General features: G+C 47.5%; 1 protein-coding gene across 1 annotated transcript in view; it reads left to right on the top strand.

Annotated features, from left to right (window-relative positions):
• Positions 1–19,512, top strand: part of LOC137528017 (complement C5-like) — a 208,381-nt gene that overhangs the window by 27,360 nt on the left and 161,509 nt on the right. Inside the window, exon 4 of the mRNA XM_068249238.1 lies at positions 18,117–18,187. Coding sequence (XP_068105339.1) covers positions 18,117–18,187 — 71 coding nt within the window. The remainder of the gene's footprint in view (positions 1–18,116; positions 18,188–19,512) is intronic.

The raw sequence follows: 19,512 nt of genomic DNA, 5'->3' as shown, positions 1-19,512 counted from the left end.
TATTTCCTTTTGATTACTGATTGATTATTGTAATTAGTTAGTTGTACTTACTGTTACTACTTACTCTTACTGTACTAGGAGTCTAGGACACTCAGTCACTGTTCATAGGCTACTAGCTCCTGCGTGTGTGCACTCACTGTCTGTGTACTGTACACACACACTCTATTTCCTTCTGATTACTGATTGATTATTGTAATTAGTTAGTTGTACTTACTGTTACTACTTACTCTCTTACTGTACTACGAGTCTAGGACACTCAGTCACTGTTCATAGGCTACTAGCTCCTGCGTGTGTGCACTCACTGTCTGTGTACACACAACACACACTCTATTTCCTTTTGATTACTGATTGATTATTGTAATTAGTTAGTTGTACTTACTGTTACTACTTACTCTTACTGTACTAGGAGTCTCTAGGACACTCAGTCACTGTTCATAGGCTACTAGCTCCTGCGTGTGTGCACTCACTGTCTGTGTACACACAACACACACTCTATTTCCTTTTGATTACTGATTGATTATTGTAATTAGTTAGTTGTACTTACTGTTACTACTTACTCTTACTGTACTAGGAGTCTAGGACACTCAGTCACTGTTCATAGGCTACTAGCTCCTGCGTGTGTGCACTCACTGTCTGTGTACACACTTCACACACTCTATTTCCTTCTGATTACTGATTGATTATTGTAATTAGTTAGTTGTACTTACTGTTACTACTTACTCTCTTACTGTACTACGAGTCTAGGACACTCAGTCACTGTTCATAGGCTACTAGCTCCTGCGTGTGTGCACTCACTGTCTGTGTACACACAACACACACTCTATTTCCTTTTGATTACTGATTGATTATTGTAATTAGTTAGTTGTACTTACTGTTACTACTTACTCTCTTACTGTACTACGAGTCTAGGACACTCAGTCACTGTTCATAGGCTACTAGCTCCTGCGTGTGTGCACTCACTGTCTGTGTACACACTACACACACTCTATTTCCTTTTGATTACTGATTGATTATTGTAATTAGTTAGTTGTACTTACTGTTACTACTTACTCTTACTGTACTAGGAGTCTAGGACACTCAGTCACTGTTCATAGGCTACTAGCTCCTGCGTGTGTGCACTCACTGTCTGTGTACACACTACACACACTCTATTTCCTTCTGATTACTGATTGATTATTGTAATTAGTTAGTTGTACTTACTGTTACTACTTACTCTCTTACTGTACTACGAGTCTAGGACACTCAGTCACTGTTCATAGGCTACTAGCTCCTGCGTGTGTGCACTCACTGTCTGTGTACACACAACACACACTCTATTTCCTTTTGATTACTGATTGATTATTGTAATTAGTTAGTTGTACTTACTGTTACTACTTACTCTTACTGTACTAGGAGTCTAGGACACTCAGTCACTGTTCATAGGCTACTAGCTCCTGCGTGTGTGCTCTCACTGTCTGTGTACACACTACACACACTCTATTTCCTTCTGATTACTGATTGAATATTGTAATTAGTTAGTTGTACTTACTGTTACTACTTACTCTCTTACTGTACTAGGAGTCTAGGACACTCAGTCACTGTTCATAGGCTACTAGCTCCTGCGTGTGTGCACTCACTGTCTGTGTACACACAACACACACTCTATTTCCTTTTGATTACTGATTGATTATTGTAATTAGTTAGTTGTACTTACTGTTACTACTTACTCTTACTGTACTAGGAGTCTAGGACACTCAGTCACTGTTCATAGGCTACTAGCTCCTGCGTGTGTGCACTCACTGTCTGTGTACACACTACACACACTCTATTTCCTTCTGATTACTGATTGATTATTGTAATTAGTTAGTTGTACTTACTGACTGTTACTACTTACTTTCTGTACTAGGGACACTCACTCAGTCACTGTTCATAGGCTAGCTCCTGCGCGTGTTTGCGCGTGCGTGCACTCACTGTCTGTAGTGTACACACACTAAATTTACTTGTGATTACTACTGATTATTGTAACTGCTAGTTGTACTTCCTGACTGTTACTACTTTCTTACTGTACTAGGGACACTCACTCAGTCACCTCACCCACCAACCCACTCCATTAAAGTACCCCACTTTTCACCCGCCCTTTTAAAAAACTTTTGTCTATACGCCCAAAACATCGAAGATGTCTGGAAGTGGCAGCCAGCGCGGTTTGGGCAAGGGGAAGGGCAGCAAGGGAATCAGGAGGAGAGGGAGCAGCATTGCGGCAGGCCGCGGCCGCGCCTCCATGCACAGTTCCGCAGCAGCAGCGTCAGTGGCTAACATTCCTCCCATAGCCACTGGCCGTGGACGCCTTGGGCGCCGCCCAGCAGGAGCATCTGCAACTCACGCTGCAGAGACACAGCAGCAGCAGCAGCGTGTAGCACCTGCTCCGATTTTCCTCCAGCCGGGTCGGAAACGTCCCATTGAGGAAAAGGATGCAGACACTGTGGTGCAACTGATGATGGAGGATGAGCAGCCCGCCATCAGCTCTGCATCCGAGGCCTCCACCCTCACCACCACCACCACCACCACCCCTGTTCGCAGCAGCCGCCCAGCAGGGCCTGGGGGGGAGGAGGAGGCCAGTTCACCGTCACAAGTTGGCGACCTGTCACTCAGCAGTATTTTTACCCCAGGCACCATCAGGGTATTGTCTGCTGTTGTTGGCGATTTTGAGGAGGAGATGCTGATGGGCACTTTGGGGGATGAGGGATTGGACAGCAAGACTGTGGCGACAGTCAAGCAGCCCATCCATGCATCAGGAGAGGAGTTTGGGGGGTCATCATCCCAGCAGGACATGTTTCAGGAGGGGGAGGATGATGGTGATGACCCGGTGACAGACAGAGACTGGGTGCCACCACCTCCAGGGGATGTCGTCCTCAGCAGCTCGGAGGAGGAGGAGGATGCGCTTGTGGGCCTTGCAAGGAGGCGCATCATTGCAAGCATTGGCAGCAGTAGGCAGGTCCCACAGCCTGCTGGTGTCTCAGGCTCAGCAGCAGCAGCAGCAGCATCTGCCAGTACCACCACCAGCCGCACCCAAGCCCCCCCCCCCCCCAACCACCACAGGGAGACAGGCAGAAGCGCTTCCATGCCGTAGGGGGATGTTTTTGTCACCAATCTGGCGATTTTTCACCATGCCCACTGTGTACAGCAAGTACGCCACTTGCAACCACTGTCAGCGGAAGTTGAGCAGAGGTGCAGACCCCTTAAAGTTCAGCACCAGCTCGCTCATCAACCACCTTGCTGCGAAACATTTCCACCAGCATGAGGAGTTCCAGAGGCTGAAGGCATCTGGTGCTGGCAGTGGCACCACACCCATCACTGCACAGCCTTCAGCAGCAGCAGCAGCAGCAACAGCAGCCACCCGCCCTCCTGCTCCTCCAGCAGCACCAGCAGGAGTGCGGAAACGCACTGCTCCTCCCCCCTCTGCAACTCCTGCCGCCGACACTGAGGCCTGTTCTGGCAGCCAGTCCTCAGTGGCCTCCTCTGCTGTGTCTGCTGATTCCCGTGCCAGCAAAAGGCCACGCCAGAGCCTTTTGAGCGAGTCCTTCCAGGGGGTGGTTAGGGCTCTGCCTCCCAACAGCCGTCACGTGCGGCAGCTGAACGGCTTGCTGGCACGGGCCATGTGCTCCCAACTCCTGCCGTACACGCTCGTGCAGGAGGGGAGCGACATGCGGGCGCTGCTTGCTTGTGCAGCCCCAGACTGGCTGCTCCCCAGCAGACACTTTTTCTCCCGCAAGGCCATTCCTGCACTGCACCGCTTTGTGATGGCCAATGTGGAGCGAGGGCTGGAGCACGCGGTTGGTGAAAGGGTCCACGTCACCATGGACTCCTGGAGCAGCCGCTTCGGGACAGGCCGCTACCTGTCCTTCACTGTCCACTGGGTCAGCTTGGTGGAAGGGGGTGAGGATAGGAGAGCAGCAGCGGGCACAGCAGCAGCAGCAGCAACACAGTGGGTGGTGCCACCCCGCAGGGTCAGGGGAACTGCAGCAGGTTCCTCCGATCCTCTGCCATCCTCCGGCACACCTGGCCAAACCCCCCGCCTCAGCAGCAGCGTGAAGGCCCGCCACTGCCAAGCGCTGCTGCACTTGGTCAGCCTTGGCAAGACCAAGCTGACGGCAGCCCATGTGTTGGCCAAACTCCAGGAGCAGGAGAGGATTTGGCTGACCCCCAGAGGCCTCAGAGTCGGAGAGGTGGTGGCCGACAATGGGGCCAATCTGGTTGCTGCAATTGACAGGGGAAACCTGACCCACATCCCCTGTCTTGCCCACGTGCTGAACCTGGTGGTGCAGAAGTTCCTGCGCACCTACCAGGGGATGGAAACGGCAAGGAACGTTGTGCGTCACTTCCGGCGCTCGGCTGCAGCCTGTGCGAGCCTGGAAGACGTGCAAAAGGAGCTGGATCTGCCACGCCATCGGCTGATCCTTGACGTTCCGACTCGCTGGAACTCCACCCTGGCGATGTTGGAGCGTCTGGTTGAACAGAGGCACACTGTCAACCAGTACCTTGCCCTGGCCACTGTTTCCGCCGCTCAGAGAAGGGACAAGACCAGCAACATCCCGTCCATCGTCCCCGATGATGACTGGAGGCACATGCAGCAGGTGTGCTTAGTGCTGGCTCCCTTTCTGCAGGCCACCAACATGGTGAGCAGGGACCATGCTATGGTCTGCGAGTGGGTGCCCCTGGTTTGTCTGCTGAACAGGGCCCTCGATGCTTTGCTGGAACAGGGAGCGGCAGACTTGGACCAGCAGGAGCGGCAAGCAGCTGCACAGTCCACCTCTGAGGTGGAGGAGGAGGAGGACTTGGTGGAGGTCCCTGACCTTGCTGCTGATGAGGGGGAGCAGCACAGTGCAGCTGAGTTGGTGCGGGGGTGGAGAGAGGATGAGGCTGACGAGGCAGAGGAGGAGGATGAGGACAGCACTGCCATCGATGTGCCAGCACACGTGGCCCGCCTCTTCCCAATGGCAGCGCACATGCTGGCGTGCCTACGCAAGGACCCCAGGGTGATCCAGATGAAGCAGAGGGAGGACATCTGGATCAGCATGATGTTGGACCCACGCCTCAAGGGGAAGTTGAGCCAGTTCCTGCCGCCTGCAGGAGGAGACCCAGCGCAACAAATAAGGAGCTTGCAGCAGGCCCTTGTTGAGCGCTTGGAGGAAGCCTTCCCCCAGCCTTCCACCCCCACTATCCAGCAGCCAGCACAGAGGCAGCAGCAGGTGCCTGCATCCAGCAGCAGCAAGCGCCCCACAGACCTGCTGTCTCTCAGCCACGAGCTCTACAGGACTGTAGAGGCTCCGGCAGCAGTGACTAGAGAGGAGGTGCATGATGCAGCAGCATCCTCCTCCGGTCACAGCCAGCGCCTGTCCCGCATGGTGGCTGACTACATGGGGTCCTACAGCGGGCTTGACAGCGATGCCCCTGTTGATCCCATGGAGTATTGGGTCAAGCGCCTGGAGATCTGGAGCGAGCTGGCGCAGTACGCCCTGGAAGTGCTGTCCTGCCCCCCTTCCAGCGTGCTGTCCGAGCGCTGCTTCAGTGCAGCTGGTGGCGTGGTCACCGAGAAACGCTCACGTCTGTCTCACAAGTCTGTGGACAGACTGACGTTTCTCAAGATGAACCAGGCGTGGGTGGAAGGCGAGTTCCTGGCCCCTGTTTTCGGCGAGAGGGGGACATGAACTGGCTGCCGGAACTTAGAACCATCGTTAATGTGCCTTACCACCCTTTACCACCTCCTGGCTCCTGCTCACTAAGCCAGCCTGGTTCACTTTGACTATTACGTCGCCTGCAGCCACACATTTTACACCTACAGTGGGCTGCTGTGTACTGCCCTTCTGCTGTCTGTCTGTGTTTCGCACTGCCAGGGTACACAGAATTAAATTCTGCTGCCACTCTGCCACCAGCTATTACGTCAAACAATAGCTATATTGGTTGTAAAACCAAAACCAAAAAAACGTTAAAAAAAAAAAAGGTTTAATTTTTCTGAGGTGCCCGGGTTGAAAACTGTGTTGTCCCAGTTGTGTATTGGACACGATGTGGGCTGCACGACCGCTGTCTGGGACCTCCTGTTGTGTTTATTTACAGCCCTGGTATCACCGCTAGGTACCAGGGCTATTATGTCACGCTGCCTACCTGCTGCCACACTCACACTGCTCCTCCATTCCTCCTCCTGCTGCTGCTGTCTGTCTGTGTTTCCCACTGCCAGGGTACACAGAATTACCTTCTGCTGCCAGTCTGCCACCAGCTATTACGTCAAACAATAGCTGCTCACATAATTACTCCTCCATTCCTCCTGCTGCTGCTGTCTGTCTGTGTTTCCCAACGCCAGGGTACACAGATTTACCTTCTGCTGCCACTCTGCCACCAGCTATTCTGTCAAAAAATAGATATATCTGTGTAATTGGTTGTAAAACCAAAACTACAAAACCATTAAAAAAAAAGGTTTAATTTTTCTGAGGTGCCCGGGTTGAAAACTGTGTTGTCCCAGTTGTGAATTGGACACGATGTGGGCTGCACGACCGCTGTCTGGGACCTCCTGTTGTGTTTATTTACAGCCCTGGTATCACCGCTAGGTACCAGGGCTATTATGTCACGCTGCCTGCCTCATTGACTGCCTGCTGCCACACACTCATCCTCCTCCTCCTGCTGCTGAATTTACCTCCTGCTGTCTGTGTGTTTCCACTGCCAGGGAGCACATACAATGGCGCTTCCAACATGCGTGCGCCACCAGCTATTTGTTACGCTCAAAAATAGCTGCATTTCTTTAAAAAAAAAATGAAAAGAGAAATAAGTGAAGAAGAAGACGATATAGAAGAAGATGAAGAAGATGAAGAAGAAGAAGATGAAGAAGAAGAAGATGAAGAAGAAGAAGATGAAGAAGAAGAAGATGAAGAAGATGAAGAAGATGAAGAAGAAGATGAAGAAGATGAAGAAGAAGATGAAGAAGATGAAGAAGAAGATGAAGAAGAAGATGAAGAAGAAGAAGATGAAGAAGAAGAAGATGATGATGAAGAAGATGAAGAAGATGAAGAAGAAGACAATATAAAAGAAGAAGAAGAAGATATAGAAGAAGATATAGAAGAAGAAGATATAGAAGAAGAAGATATAGAAGAAGAAGAAGAAGATATAGAAGATAAAGAAGAAGAAGAAGAAGAAGAAGTATATACAGTACTGAACAAAATTCTGGACACAACTTCTCTTTTCACCTTTTTTTTTTTTAAAGGAACATCCCCACATAATCACTTGCTGTTGTTACTTGGAAAAAAAGATGTTTCTTGCATCATTCACCCTCAAAACAAGTGTTGGAAGCTATTTAAGGCCAATTCGAATAGTCAGCTCGAATAATGAGCTCGAATACCGACTCGAATAGTGAGCTCGAAGTCCGAGGTCGAATCGAATAGTAAAATTTATTCGTCTCGAATATTCGACTGACCTCGAATAATTTACTATTCGAATTCGACCAAACTCGAATTTTAAAAAGGGGTATTTGAGCACCACTAAATTGCACTATTCAGGAAACTAAGAAAGTTACTAATATAAACATATTTCCCTAATTTCACAATATTATTATGCAGTCATTAAAAATGGTTAATTATGTTGTCTTTGAAGAAACCAACATATTGTGCTACAAGTTCAGCTCTTTCTTATTATTCCTCTCCGCTCCCCCCATTTTCTTTACGCTATTTCTCCTACTATTTTAGGGGTACAAGTGATAAACTTTCCAAACGTATTCCTCTTATAGCGAAGTACATTGCTTGTGCTTTATTAAGCGATCCCACCCTCCACGCCCCTGTGGCAGACTCCGGAAGACCCCTTTTTCGCCATTGACTTTGACAGGGAAAATTTCCAAATCGCTGCCACTCGTACAGTTTTGAAGCTACACTCCCCAGACTTGGACCACATATAGTTGGTGGCACCACATGTAAAAATATGAATTTTGGGGGACACTCCAATGTAGGCGGAGCTAGCAGCAGCTAATATATTTTGCGATTTTCTATACGCTACTCCTCCCATAGGAGTACGATTTTGAAACTTTGCACACTTGTTCAGCTCATTGTTCGGCTAGGTTGCTTGTGCTCTGTTAAGCAATCCCACCCTCCATGCCCCTGTGGCTGCCCCCCAAAGACCCCATTTTTTTCCCATAGACTTTCATTGGAAAATTTGAAACTTTTGCCACTCGTACAGCTTTGAAGTTACACTCACCAAACTTGGGCCACTTAGTCATTGGGTGAAGCTGAAAAACCCAAAAAAGTGGGTGGAGCCACAAACAACCAATCATATTTTCCCTATTTATTTCTATGAGAAAATGTAAAAGGGACACTGTGGTGAAAAATGGTAAAATTTTAAATATGTGCAAACAAATACAAATAAGAAGTATGTTTTTTTTTCCAGAGTAAAAGGAGCCATAAATTACTTCTCTCCTATGTTGCTGTCACTTACAGGAGGTAGTAAAAATCTGACAGAAGTGACAGGTTCTGGACTAGTCCATCTCTTCATAGGGAATTATCAGCAAGGCTTTTATTCTTTATAAAGATAATCCCTAAAAAGGATTTAAAGAGGAACTCCAGCCTGAACAAACATACTGTCATTAAGTTACATTAGTTATGTTAATTAAAATAGATAGGTAATATAATCTCTTACCCGCACTGTTTTAAAAGAACAGGCAAATGTTTTATTTCATGATGGCAGCCATCTTTTTGGTTGAAAGGAGGTGACAGGGAGCATTAGACACAGTTCCAATTGTCCTGTGTCCTGATCACTCCTCCCAGTTGCTAGGCAACGTGAATAATAACATAGGAAATCCCATCATGCTCTGCACAGCATCAGGGAAAAAAAGCCCGGGCTTTTTTTTCTTTGATGGGTGGAGCTTAGGTAAAAAATGTAGCTAAAAATGATGCTTTGGTAAGAAAAACAAAGTTTTGATGCTGTGAAACTGTTAAAGAAATACCAAGCCTTTTCAGTTCTGCTGAGTAGATTTTTTGGCCGGAGGTTCACTTTAACCACCCTGGCGTTATGATAAGATCGCCAGGGCAGCTGCGGGAGGGTTTTTTTTAAATAAAAAAAAAACTATTTCATGCAGCCAACTGAAAGTTGGCTGCATGAAAGCCCACTAGAGGGCGCTCCGGAGGCATTCTTCCGATCGCCTCCGGCGCCCAGAATAAACAAGGAAGGCCGCAATGAGCGGCCTTCCTTGTTTTGCTTACATCGTCACCATAGCGACAAGCGGAGTGACGTCATGGACGTCAGCCGCCTCCGATCCAGCCCTTAGCGCTGGCCGGAACTTTTTGTTCCGGCTACGCTGGGCTCAGGCGGCTGGGGGGACCCTCTTTCGCCGCTGCTCGCGGCGGATCGCCGCAGAGCGGCGGCGATCAGGCAGCACACGCGGCTGGCAAAGTGCCGGCTGCGTGTGCTGCTTTTTATTTCACTAAAATCGGCCCAGCCGGGCCTGAGCGGCAGCCTCCGGCGGTGTTGGACGAGCTGAGCTCGTCCAGACCGCTCAGGTGGTTAAACAATGATGCTGGCCAGCCTCCCTGTTAGCTACACAGTTTTTAGGCAGTTGGACAGAGCAACTGTCATTCACTAAGTGCTTTTGAAAATAAATAAAACCCTGAGAATCCCCCCATGAAGAGATGGACTAGTCCAGAACCTGTCACTTCTGTCAGCTTTCTATTACCTCCTGTAAGTGACAGCAACATAGGAGAAAAGTAATTTATGGCTCATTTTACTCTGGAAAAAATGTACTTCTTATTTGTCTATGTTTGCATATATTTTAAATTTTAACATTTTTCGCCATAGTGCCCATTTAAAGCCAGAGTTCCCAAACTTGGCACAGTGGGTGATTGGGATTAAAATTTGGCAAAGTGGGTGGAGTCACATGCAGCCAATCACACACATAAATGTTAATGTATGGCAGCGCTCCTCTTCTTAAGTCCATATACCTAGAAATAATGGACATATCTAGACATAGTGCATTACTGTTAATTGACAACTGTCCCTTTAAACAACACCCAGCAAGTGCCAATCTCGTGTTCACTCGTGCTCCAGTGCATAAAATTCACCAAACTCAAAGCAAGATATGAGCTCACCAGATGTATACCACCTCACAAACCAGGTGGATCTAGCGCATAGGACACTCCACTACGATCAGACGTTTTCAATTTTTTCAAACAGATAATTTAATCCAAATTCCTCAATAAAAACAGATGAAAAAAGCACATAGCATAAAATCCTTTTAAAACTTAAAGTTCCTGCGCTACTGTGCGCACTCACATGATCCTCAATGGGTTCTAGGCATGTAAGGTATGTGGATCAGGCTCCTTCCCAGTGATGTACCCTCAGTCACGGTGTCCCGCTCTCCATGAAGGTGATCTCACCACGAGTTCAGGTATGCCCGGCCACTGTCCACTCCGCTTGCCGCTTCCTGTGACGTCAGACGCTCCCTGTCCGCCTTACGCGTTTCGTCCCTAGGCTTCTGATGAGTCCTAGGGGACGAAACGCGTAAGGCGGACAGGGAGCGTCTGACGTCACAGGAAGCGGCAAGCGGAGTGGACAGTGGCCGGGCATACCTGAACTCGTGGTGAGATCACCTTCATGGAGAGCGGGACGCCGTGACTGAGGGTACATCACTGGGAAGGAGCCTGATCCACATACCTTACATGCCTAGAACCCATTGAGGATCATGTGAGTGCGCACAGTAGCGCAGGAACTTTAAGTTTTAAAAGGATTTTATGCTATGTGCTTTTTTCATCTGTTTTTATTGAGGAATTTGGATTAAATTATCTGTTTGAAAAAATTGAAAACGTCTGATCGTAGTGGAGTGTCCTATGCGCTAGATCCACCTGGTTTGTGAGGTGGTATACATCTGGTGAGCTCATATCTTGCTTTGAGTTTGGTGAATTTTATGCACTGGAGCACGAGTGAACACGAGATTGGCACTTGCTGGGTGTTGTTTAAAGGGACAGTTGTCAATTAACAGTAATGCACTATGTCTAGATATGTCCATTATTTCTAGGTATATGGACTTAAGAAGAGGAGCGCTGCCATACATTAACATTTATGTCTTGCAACGGTGGACTTTGACAGCGAACACTCTATAGGATTGATTTAAAGGAACAGTGTGAACCAAGTGGGCGCAGTTTGCATATAACATAATCACACACATAGCCAACATCATGTGGTTTCTTCAGAAACGACACCATATTAATATACTAACCATTTTAAGTTAATACAAATTTTATATTAATTTTATGCAGCTTAGACTTGCACTTTACTTGTCGGTTTAATAAAAAAAAAATGCTTTCTATATCACATCTCTCATCCATTTTCCCTGCGCTGCAACAATCTATCAAATACTGCATGCAATACCGCATGAGGTAAAAATGTTGTTGAATTATCATGCAGTTTTTTGGTAAATTACCGGAATGCTACCACATATGTGAAAATGTTACTGGCTTACCTATAAAAATGGGACAGGACAAAGACAGCGCCAGTGACTGAGTAAAATATTGGTAAAATTACTGGTAATCTACTGATATATCTGCTACTTGGTTTCCTAGTCTACTTGCGTAAATAACAGTCCTTGGTTGTAGTCAAGTTATTTATTGTTCTTCCAAATTAAAGAAAAGCATAACAAAGTAGACAGAAAAGTTACAAGTTAAGGCGCTCCTCTAGTCCTATCTACTAATTGCGTATCAATGCAGGCACTCTATATCTTAATCAAGATGGCTGCTGCTTACATCAAAATGGAGGCTTGTTGTCTCTCTATGCTGCTGCTGATGGAATCTATAGAGCCTTATGAAAGCTTCTTCTTCTGGGAGAGAACTCCTAGCCTTTCTCTCTTATGGCTTAAATAGCCAAGAAATCCATTCATCACACACACACACACCCACACGACCACCCCCAGCTCAGGTATCATTCCGCCCCCCTGTCCTTGCCAGTTATGTCTTCGTTGGACCTCCAGGTGGCGCTGTAACCTCACTCATGAGGTCCTGTGATGTTGGTGTCACTCACAAAGGTGTTTGATGTTGAAAGGTGACCATGCCCTCATTGTCTCAGGCATACAGAAACTGTTGGGGTATTGTCCATCTGCTAACAAGACTGCTTCCCATGAGAACTTCCATTGTCCCCTCGGTTTCTATGGCTTTATCATCCAAGGGTCCCATTCTTTGAGATAGGATAATGCCAGTTTCACTGGCCATTTAATCACTAGACTGGTTCTGATGGTTTCTGTTCCCAGGGTAATAATAGCAGTGACCTGATCTGGTTTCTGTAACACAGCAAGCATTTTGAGATGGTTTCACCATGTGTCCTATGCCAATGTTCTGGATAGAAATCATATCCAACATCTACTACTGAATTTCCTATAGTAAAATATTGGTAATCTTGACCAATATTTTACTATGATCAAGCTTAACCCTAGAATTATTATATACTAGCGGACCCGCGGCGTAGCATATGCCGCATAAGGGGGTAGCAAGCAGCAAGGGGGTATTGGGCACAGCGGCATAGCAGTCTCCCTCACCCGGGTCCCCCGTGTGCGCTCTCCCTCCAGCTTAGAGGCAGTGGGCGGGGATGACTCACCTCTTTGGCGAGGAGGGGGGTCGGACCCCACCCTCCCTCACCTGGGTCCCCCAACGGCGGGGAGGGGGGTCGGACCCCCCCTCACCTGGGTCCCCCATCTGCGCTTCCCCTCTAGTTTAAAGAGAACCAGAGATGAAGCACCCTCTTGTATTTTACCTTATAAATCAGTGGGAACATGACAGTAAACACCTAATCTGCTCTTTGTTTCATTGTTCTCTGTGTAATCTGACTGTAATCACCTCTGATAAGAATCCCCGACTGAGAAGTCAGGCTGCTCCGTCTAGCTTTGCTACAGAAAGATTATAGCTAAGTCTGTATTCTGTGGTGTTATTTCAAGCCCAAGCCTGCCCCCTTGTGGCTTTGCTATAATGACTCAGCAATAATCATTCCCAGCAAAGCCAGAATTAATTGCTCAGTCTGGGATTCTTGTGACTGCTGATAACAGACACTTTTAGCAGTGAGGGTGAAACAGAGAGCATGGTAAGTGTTTTCTCTAATGTTCTTACTGATATACATGGTAAAATACACAAGGGTGCTTCCTCTCTGGTTCCCTTTAAGTTGAGCAGCAGCCGCCGCTATTAATAAGAGGCAGTGGGCAGGGATGACTCAGCTCTTCCGCGTTCCAGCGTGCGTTCCACTGTCGTCACTTCCTGCAATGCCACCCACTGTATTGTAAGTGGGCGACATTGCAGGAAGTGACGAGTGTGGAACGCACGCTGGAACGCGGAAGAGGTGAGTCCTCCCTGCCCGCTGCCTGTTACTAATAGCGGTGGCTGCTGCTCAACTTAAGCTAGAGGGGGAGCGCAGATGGGGGACCCAGGTGAGAGAGGGGGAGGGTCCGACCCCCCTCCTTGCCGCTGTGCCCAATACCCCCTCCAGCTCGGCGGCAAGTGTAGAACCGCCTCTGGGGCAGGACGCTACTTCTTCTTCTTGCTTGGAGCGGCCCCTTCTTCTGGCTTGGACCGTCCCTGGGGGCAGGGCGATACTTCTTCTTCTTGCTGGAAGGTTGAGGCACATAGCCTATTGTACATAGGCAAATGCAGGAGGGATTACAGCTGCCCAGAATCCCCCCTCAGACCAATCCTGGTACAGTGTCTGGGGACAGGCACAAGTTGAGACACCAGAATATCTACAGGCATCCTGCAGCTCACAGCACCGCCCCCTTTCTTTCCCTGATACAGTTGACTTTGGATGGAGCTAGGGTTGCCACCTCATCGATTTAAATACAGACACATCTAAGTTATACAGGTTCACAACTAAGTTATACAGGTTCTGGGGCTACTCACACATAATCAGTGCTTAAACTGCATCTACTAGCCACAAGGCATGTATAATTCATATGTGCCAGTATTTAAGGGATGAGATGGTAGCCGTGGATGGAGCAGCAGCGTGTGTACATAGCGTGCGGCAGCTCTGGGGAACTCAACAGTCAGGTATGAGCACAGCCCCATGCCCTGTTGTGTGAGAGCTTCACTTTCCCCTTCATCACCAATGTCGGCCGTCCTCATTATTATCTGTCTACAAACTGCTCCTGATCGATCCCATTGTCGATCGGGAGCAGATCGAACATTTAGGAAATAATAGTCAGATTCTGTCAGTCGCACTGGAAATTGCATTATGCGTACTCAGCATGATGTCCTACCATATTATTATACTGTATTGTGCGTAGCTGAGGGGGACCTTTCAAGAATCCCCCCCCCTTGAAAATCCTGGGTTTGCCCCTGTTATACAGTATATCGCGTATATCAAAAAAGGGCGCCTGGAAAAAAGGGCGCGGGGTGTAGCCGAAATTATAAGTTTGAATGCAAAACCGTATTTTTCGTTTAAGAGGTTATAAACGATAATTTAGTGCTAAATACGTTAAATAAATGGAAATGAAATGGCAAAATACCGTCTATAACAGTAAACAAATTCTGAAATGAAACATCAAATAGCGTCTATAGCAAAAACGATATTTACACTTGTATTAAGCATAGTACTAGAATGGTAGGTTTTACAGGTATTTTACTACAATTATACCTAACTTTAGGGTCACAGATATCTCTCCTTATCCCTATCCCTCACACCTAGACCCCCCTTTGTGTAAATACACATAATGTAATAAATTGTATATATTACATATATTGTACTAACTATACCTAACCTTACTCTCATACAGAGCCCTCCCTATCCCTAACCCCTAGACCCCCCTGGTGGTGCCTAAACCTAAGACTCCCCTGGTGGTGCCTAAACCTAAGACCCCCCTGTTGGTGCCTAAACCTAAGACTCCCCTGGTGGTGCCTAAACCTAAGACCCCCCTGTTGGTGCCTAAACCTAAGACCCCCCTGGTGGTGCCTAAACCTAAGACTCCCCTTCTGGTGCCTAAACCTAAGACCCCCCTGATGGTGCCTAAACCTAAGACCCCCCTGTTGGTGCCTAAACCTAAGACCCCCCTGTTGGTGCCTAAACCTAAGACTCCCCTGGTGGTGCCTAAAACTAACCACCCCCCCGGTGGTGTATATTGCACTGTATGTATACCTAACCCTCCCTGTACCTATCCCTAACCCCTAGACCCCCCTGGTGGTGCCTAAACCTAAGACCCCCCTGGTGGTGCCTAAACCTAAGACTCCCCTGGTGGTACCTAAACCTAAGACCCCCCTTCTGGTGCCTAAACCTAAGATCCACCTGGTGGTGCCTAAAACTAACCACCACCCTGGTCCTAACCCTCCCTGTACCTATCCCTAACCCCTAGACCCCCTAGTAATGCCTAAACCTAACCATCCCCACTGCACAAAACACGCTAAACACATATAAACAATAATATATTTAATCCTTAAAATACTTCACTCCAAATAACATGAATAAAATAATTTATATATTTGTAATAGAATAACTAGCCTTAAAATCACGTAGAAATCTTAAAGGGACTCCGAGCTCAGAAAAAAAAGGAAAGTTGTACTCACCAGGGGCTTTTTCCAGCCCAGTGCTGGTCGGGAGGTCCCACGCCGGCGTCCTGGCTCCTCTCCTTCTCCCCGCTCCGGAATGGCTGGCAGGCCGCAGCCCGGGCGACACTCTCCCGAGTGTTGGGCTGCTTCTTCCGCATATGACGCGGATTACGTCACACGCCGGCCGCCTCGCGTCATCACGGCGGCCGGCGTGCAAGTACTGCGCATGCGCGAACAAAGCACGCATGCGCAGTACTTTCACTCCGGCCGTCGTGATGACGCGAGGCGGCCGGCGTGTGACGTAATCCGCGTCATATGCGGAAGGAGCAGCCCGACACTCGGGAGAGTGTCGCCCGGGCTGCGGCCTGTCAGCCATTCCGGAGCGGGGTGAAGAAGAGGAGCCAGGACGCCGGCGTGGGACCTCCCGACCAGCACTGGGCTGGAAAAAGCCCCTGGTGAGTACAACTTTCCTTTTTTTTCTGAGCTCGGAGTCCCTTTAAAATAACAGTAATATTTAAAGCGATATTTTAGTAACTATAATCAACGCATTAGAAGTGTAAAAACAAAGTTAATACCATAAGCGATGTATTTCTAATACAATCAGCTTTAGAAACGTTATTTAAGCGTTATACATATGAAAACGAATTTTAAATGATAAAAGAAGTGTAAACGAAATTTTAGTTGTTATAGTTTTATAAGCGCATTTTTAAAACGAAAAAACTAGTTAAAACCCATATAAGCGAAATTTACAAACGAAGAAATAAGTATAATACAAAGTCTAAACGAACTTGTAAACGATATTTGTTATAAACTTTATCCTGTAAACGAAAACCTTTGTTAACACGATCCCTGTAACCGCTATTTCTCGTGCGCCCTTTTTTCCTGTCGGGCGCCGAATAGCCGATATTTTGCATTGCAGTCTATGGCGGCGCCCTTTTTGTCCACTATCCCTGTGCGCCCTTTTTTACTAGTTCCATATATATAGATTACCTGCTGCCAGTGATCACATCTCCTCAACTTCCTGGTTAATTTGCAAGTGTCCTGCAGCCAGCCAATCACCATGCAAGGAAGGACTGAAGCATGGTGATTGGCTGGCTGCAGGACACTTACAAACTAACCAGGAAGTGAAGGAGACGCGATCACCGGGAGCAAGTAATTAGTGATATTAGCTACGAGTAGCTACAAGTAGGTAGCTACTCGTAGATCAAAATTTAAATTAGGTAGTGATACCCGTGGCAGAGAGCAGGTTAACTTGCCTATGCCACCACCTATAGCTGATGTGGTCCATGTAACTCTACCACCTCCTCCTTCAAACCCGGAAGGAGGAAGTAGTGGCGTTACGTGGACCGCAAGTAGAAGGCATGTTATTCCCCCCAGTCGAAAATGCCCATTTCTGATTCTGATTTCTGCCCATTTCTGATTTTTCGATGTTTCGATTTCCGAAGAGTATTTTGACATTTTTTTGCTTCACAGAATGCAAAAAATAACAGGCAGAAAAAAAAGGAAATCAGAAAATCAGTCTTGTGTCTAAAATTACCGCGGTCATCCGATTTTTGCAAAAGAATTCTCCATTCTCTGATTGGTCCAGTGCTTCCGAGGCCTGTTATTGGTCCAAAATTACCGAGTTGCGGTAAATTGGATCTCCGTGGAATTCCGATTTTAGATGAGTATTTTATTTGTCATTTTTTGTTGCATCAGAGAATTCCAAAAATGACAAAAAAAACACCCATCTAAAATGACTGCGGTAATCCGATGTTTGCAGAAAAAATCTTCAATCTCTGATTGGTCCAGCGCTTCCAAGTTCTGTAATTGGATTAAAATGACGGAGCATCCTTGGCTGTGCCTGCCTAATCTGTACAAGACACCATTGGCCAATCACTGGAAAGGCAAGCCAACCACCTCCTCTCCTTTTTAACCACTTGACGCCCATAGGCTTACACCCCCCTAAGGACCAGGCTATTTTGCACAATACAGGGCTGTGCAGCTTGGTCAGGGTGCTGCACAGCCCTGCAACTCAGCACACACATGACTTTAACCTCCTTTTGTTGTCCTTAATAGGACACTCTGCTGGAGATATCTGATCGCTGCTGCAATCTTTTTTTTATTTTTTAATAAGAAAGAGGAGGACTTTCCCTCCCTCCTTCCTCCCTCTCCCTCCCCCCTGTGCCATCCTAATCGCCATAGGGAGGCGATCGCCACTTATCCCCGCCTCTCATAGGCAACAGCCTATGAGAGGACTTCATTCCCTACCCAATCCGGGGGAAAGCCGATTTCGCATGCGCGCACGCGTTCCCTGCCAAACTGCAGCTCCAGGACTTGACGCCAATTGGCGTTATGGGTCCTGGGGCCGCCGCGGTCACGCCCATTGACATGACGCGGTCGTTAGGTAGTTAAACTGTGTTGAACTATTTTAACCCTTGTTAAGGGGCCTCCTCCCGTCATTTACCTAATTCCATGGAACTGGCAAATTGCAGTTTTTTGACAACTGCTGTAGGATGTAGTAAAACTAATGCCAGGCTATTGGAAGCCAGCCTGGTCAGATGAAAAGCTGTGCTTTCTGTGATTGCGGAGTTACTCTTTAACCTTTGTTTTTTCTTACACTGACAGTGAAAATCCGGGTCTACTCCATGAATGAAGAGTTGAAACCCGCCCGCCGACGCGTCACTCTCACCTTCACGGTAAATATTGCATTCATTTGCTGGAACGTAACCCTGTAGTGGGGTAACAGAGCCCCTGGGGGGTACTTACCTCAGGAGGGGAAAGCCTCTGGATCCTAATGAAGCTTTCCCATCCTCTTGATCCTGCCTCGGTACCCCTGAACTGGCCAGGATCATAACAATCCTGCGCACTTGCAGCTTTCATTTGGGCTCAGGCAGAAATAGTCGAGCCTGATTGGATCCGCTCTACTGCCCAGGCGTGAGGTGCTTGCACATGCTCAGTAGAGTGCATCCGATCGGGCTTGGCTATTTCTGCCTGAGCCCAAATAAAAGCCAAAAGAGCGCAGGATTGTTAAGATCTTGACTGGTTCAGGAGTACCGGCGCAGGATCAAGAGGACGGGGAAGCCTCATTAGGATCCACAGGTTTCCCCCTCCGAAAGGTAAGTACCCCCTTGGGGTCTTTTTTTTGTTACAGGTACACTTTAATGTAGAATAGATGCCCTCTGCGTCACATCAGGATTCCCATACATGGTGGGGCTCTGGGTAGCTGTGCCAGTCCTCATTTTATACTACACTGAACTCTGTAGCAAAAATTTCATCCTTTTTTCTACCATCCTACAAGTTTTTAAACCTATTCTAATGTGCTCTGGCTTACTGCAGCACTTTCTACTATCACCATCTCTGTAATAAATCAATGTGTCTTTCCCCTGTTGGACTTATCGCCCTGTGTCTGGAAGGCTGCCAACTCTTCAGTGTGATCTGCTATGCACGCCCCCCCTCCAGGCCCCTCTATGCACACTCCCGTGTGTGTGTTATTTACATAAGCCAGCAGCGTCTCTGCTCTCTTATCAGTGAGAGAAGAGAGCTGGATAAAAATTCTCCTCTGTTAGGCTGTGAAAGGAGCTGGCTGACACATACTGAGGAATTACAGACAGGGCAGAGCTGTCTGCAGGAAGAAACAATCAGCCTGTCACTATTCAGTGCATGAGAGCTGCAGAGGACAGAAGGTAAACACACAAATGCTCTCTTGAGATTCAAAAGGAATGCTGTATACAGTCTGCTTGTGTATGGATGTATTTTCTATGTGTGGACATACTGTACATCAACCTACTTCCTGTTTTGGTGGCCATTTTGTTTGTTTATTAACAAACTTTTTAAAACTGTTTTGGACTACTTTTAATGCGGCGAGGAGCGGCGAAATTGTGACAGAGGGTAATAGGAGATGTCCCCTAACGCACTGGTATGTTTACTTTTGAGCGATTTTAACAATACAGATTCTCTTTAAAGGGAACCAGAGACGAAGCACCCTTGTGTATTTTACCATGTATATCAGTAAGAACATGAG

The sequence above is a fragment of the Hyperolius riggenbachi genome, chromosome 8, assembly GCF_040937935.1.
Source record: "Hyperolius riggenbachi isolate aHypRig1 chromosome 8, aHypRig1.pri, whole genome shotgun sequence".
Taxonomy (NCBI): domain Eukaryota; kingdom Metazoa; phylum Chordata; class Amphibia; order Anura; family Hyperoliidae; genus Hyperolius; species Hyperolius riggenbachi.
This window is presented reverse-complemented; position numbering and strand designations above follow the sequence as displayed.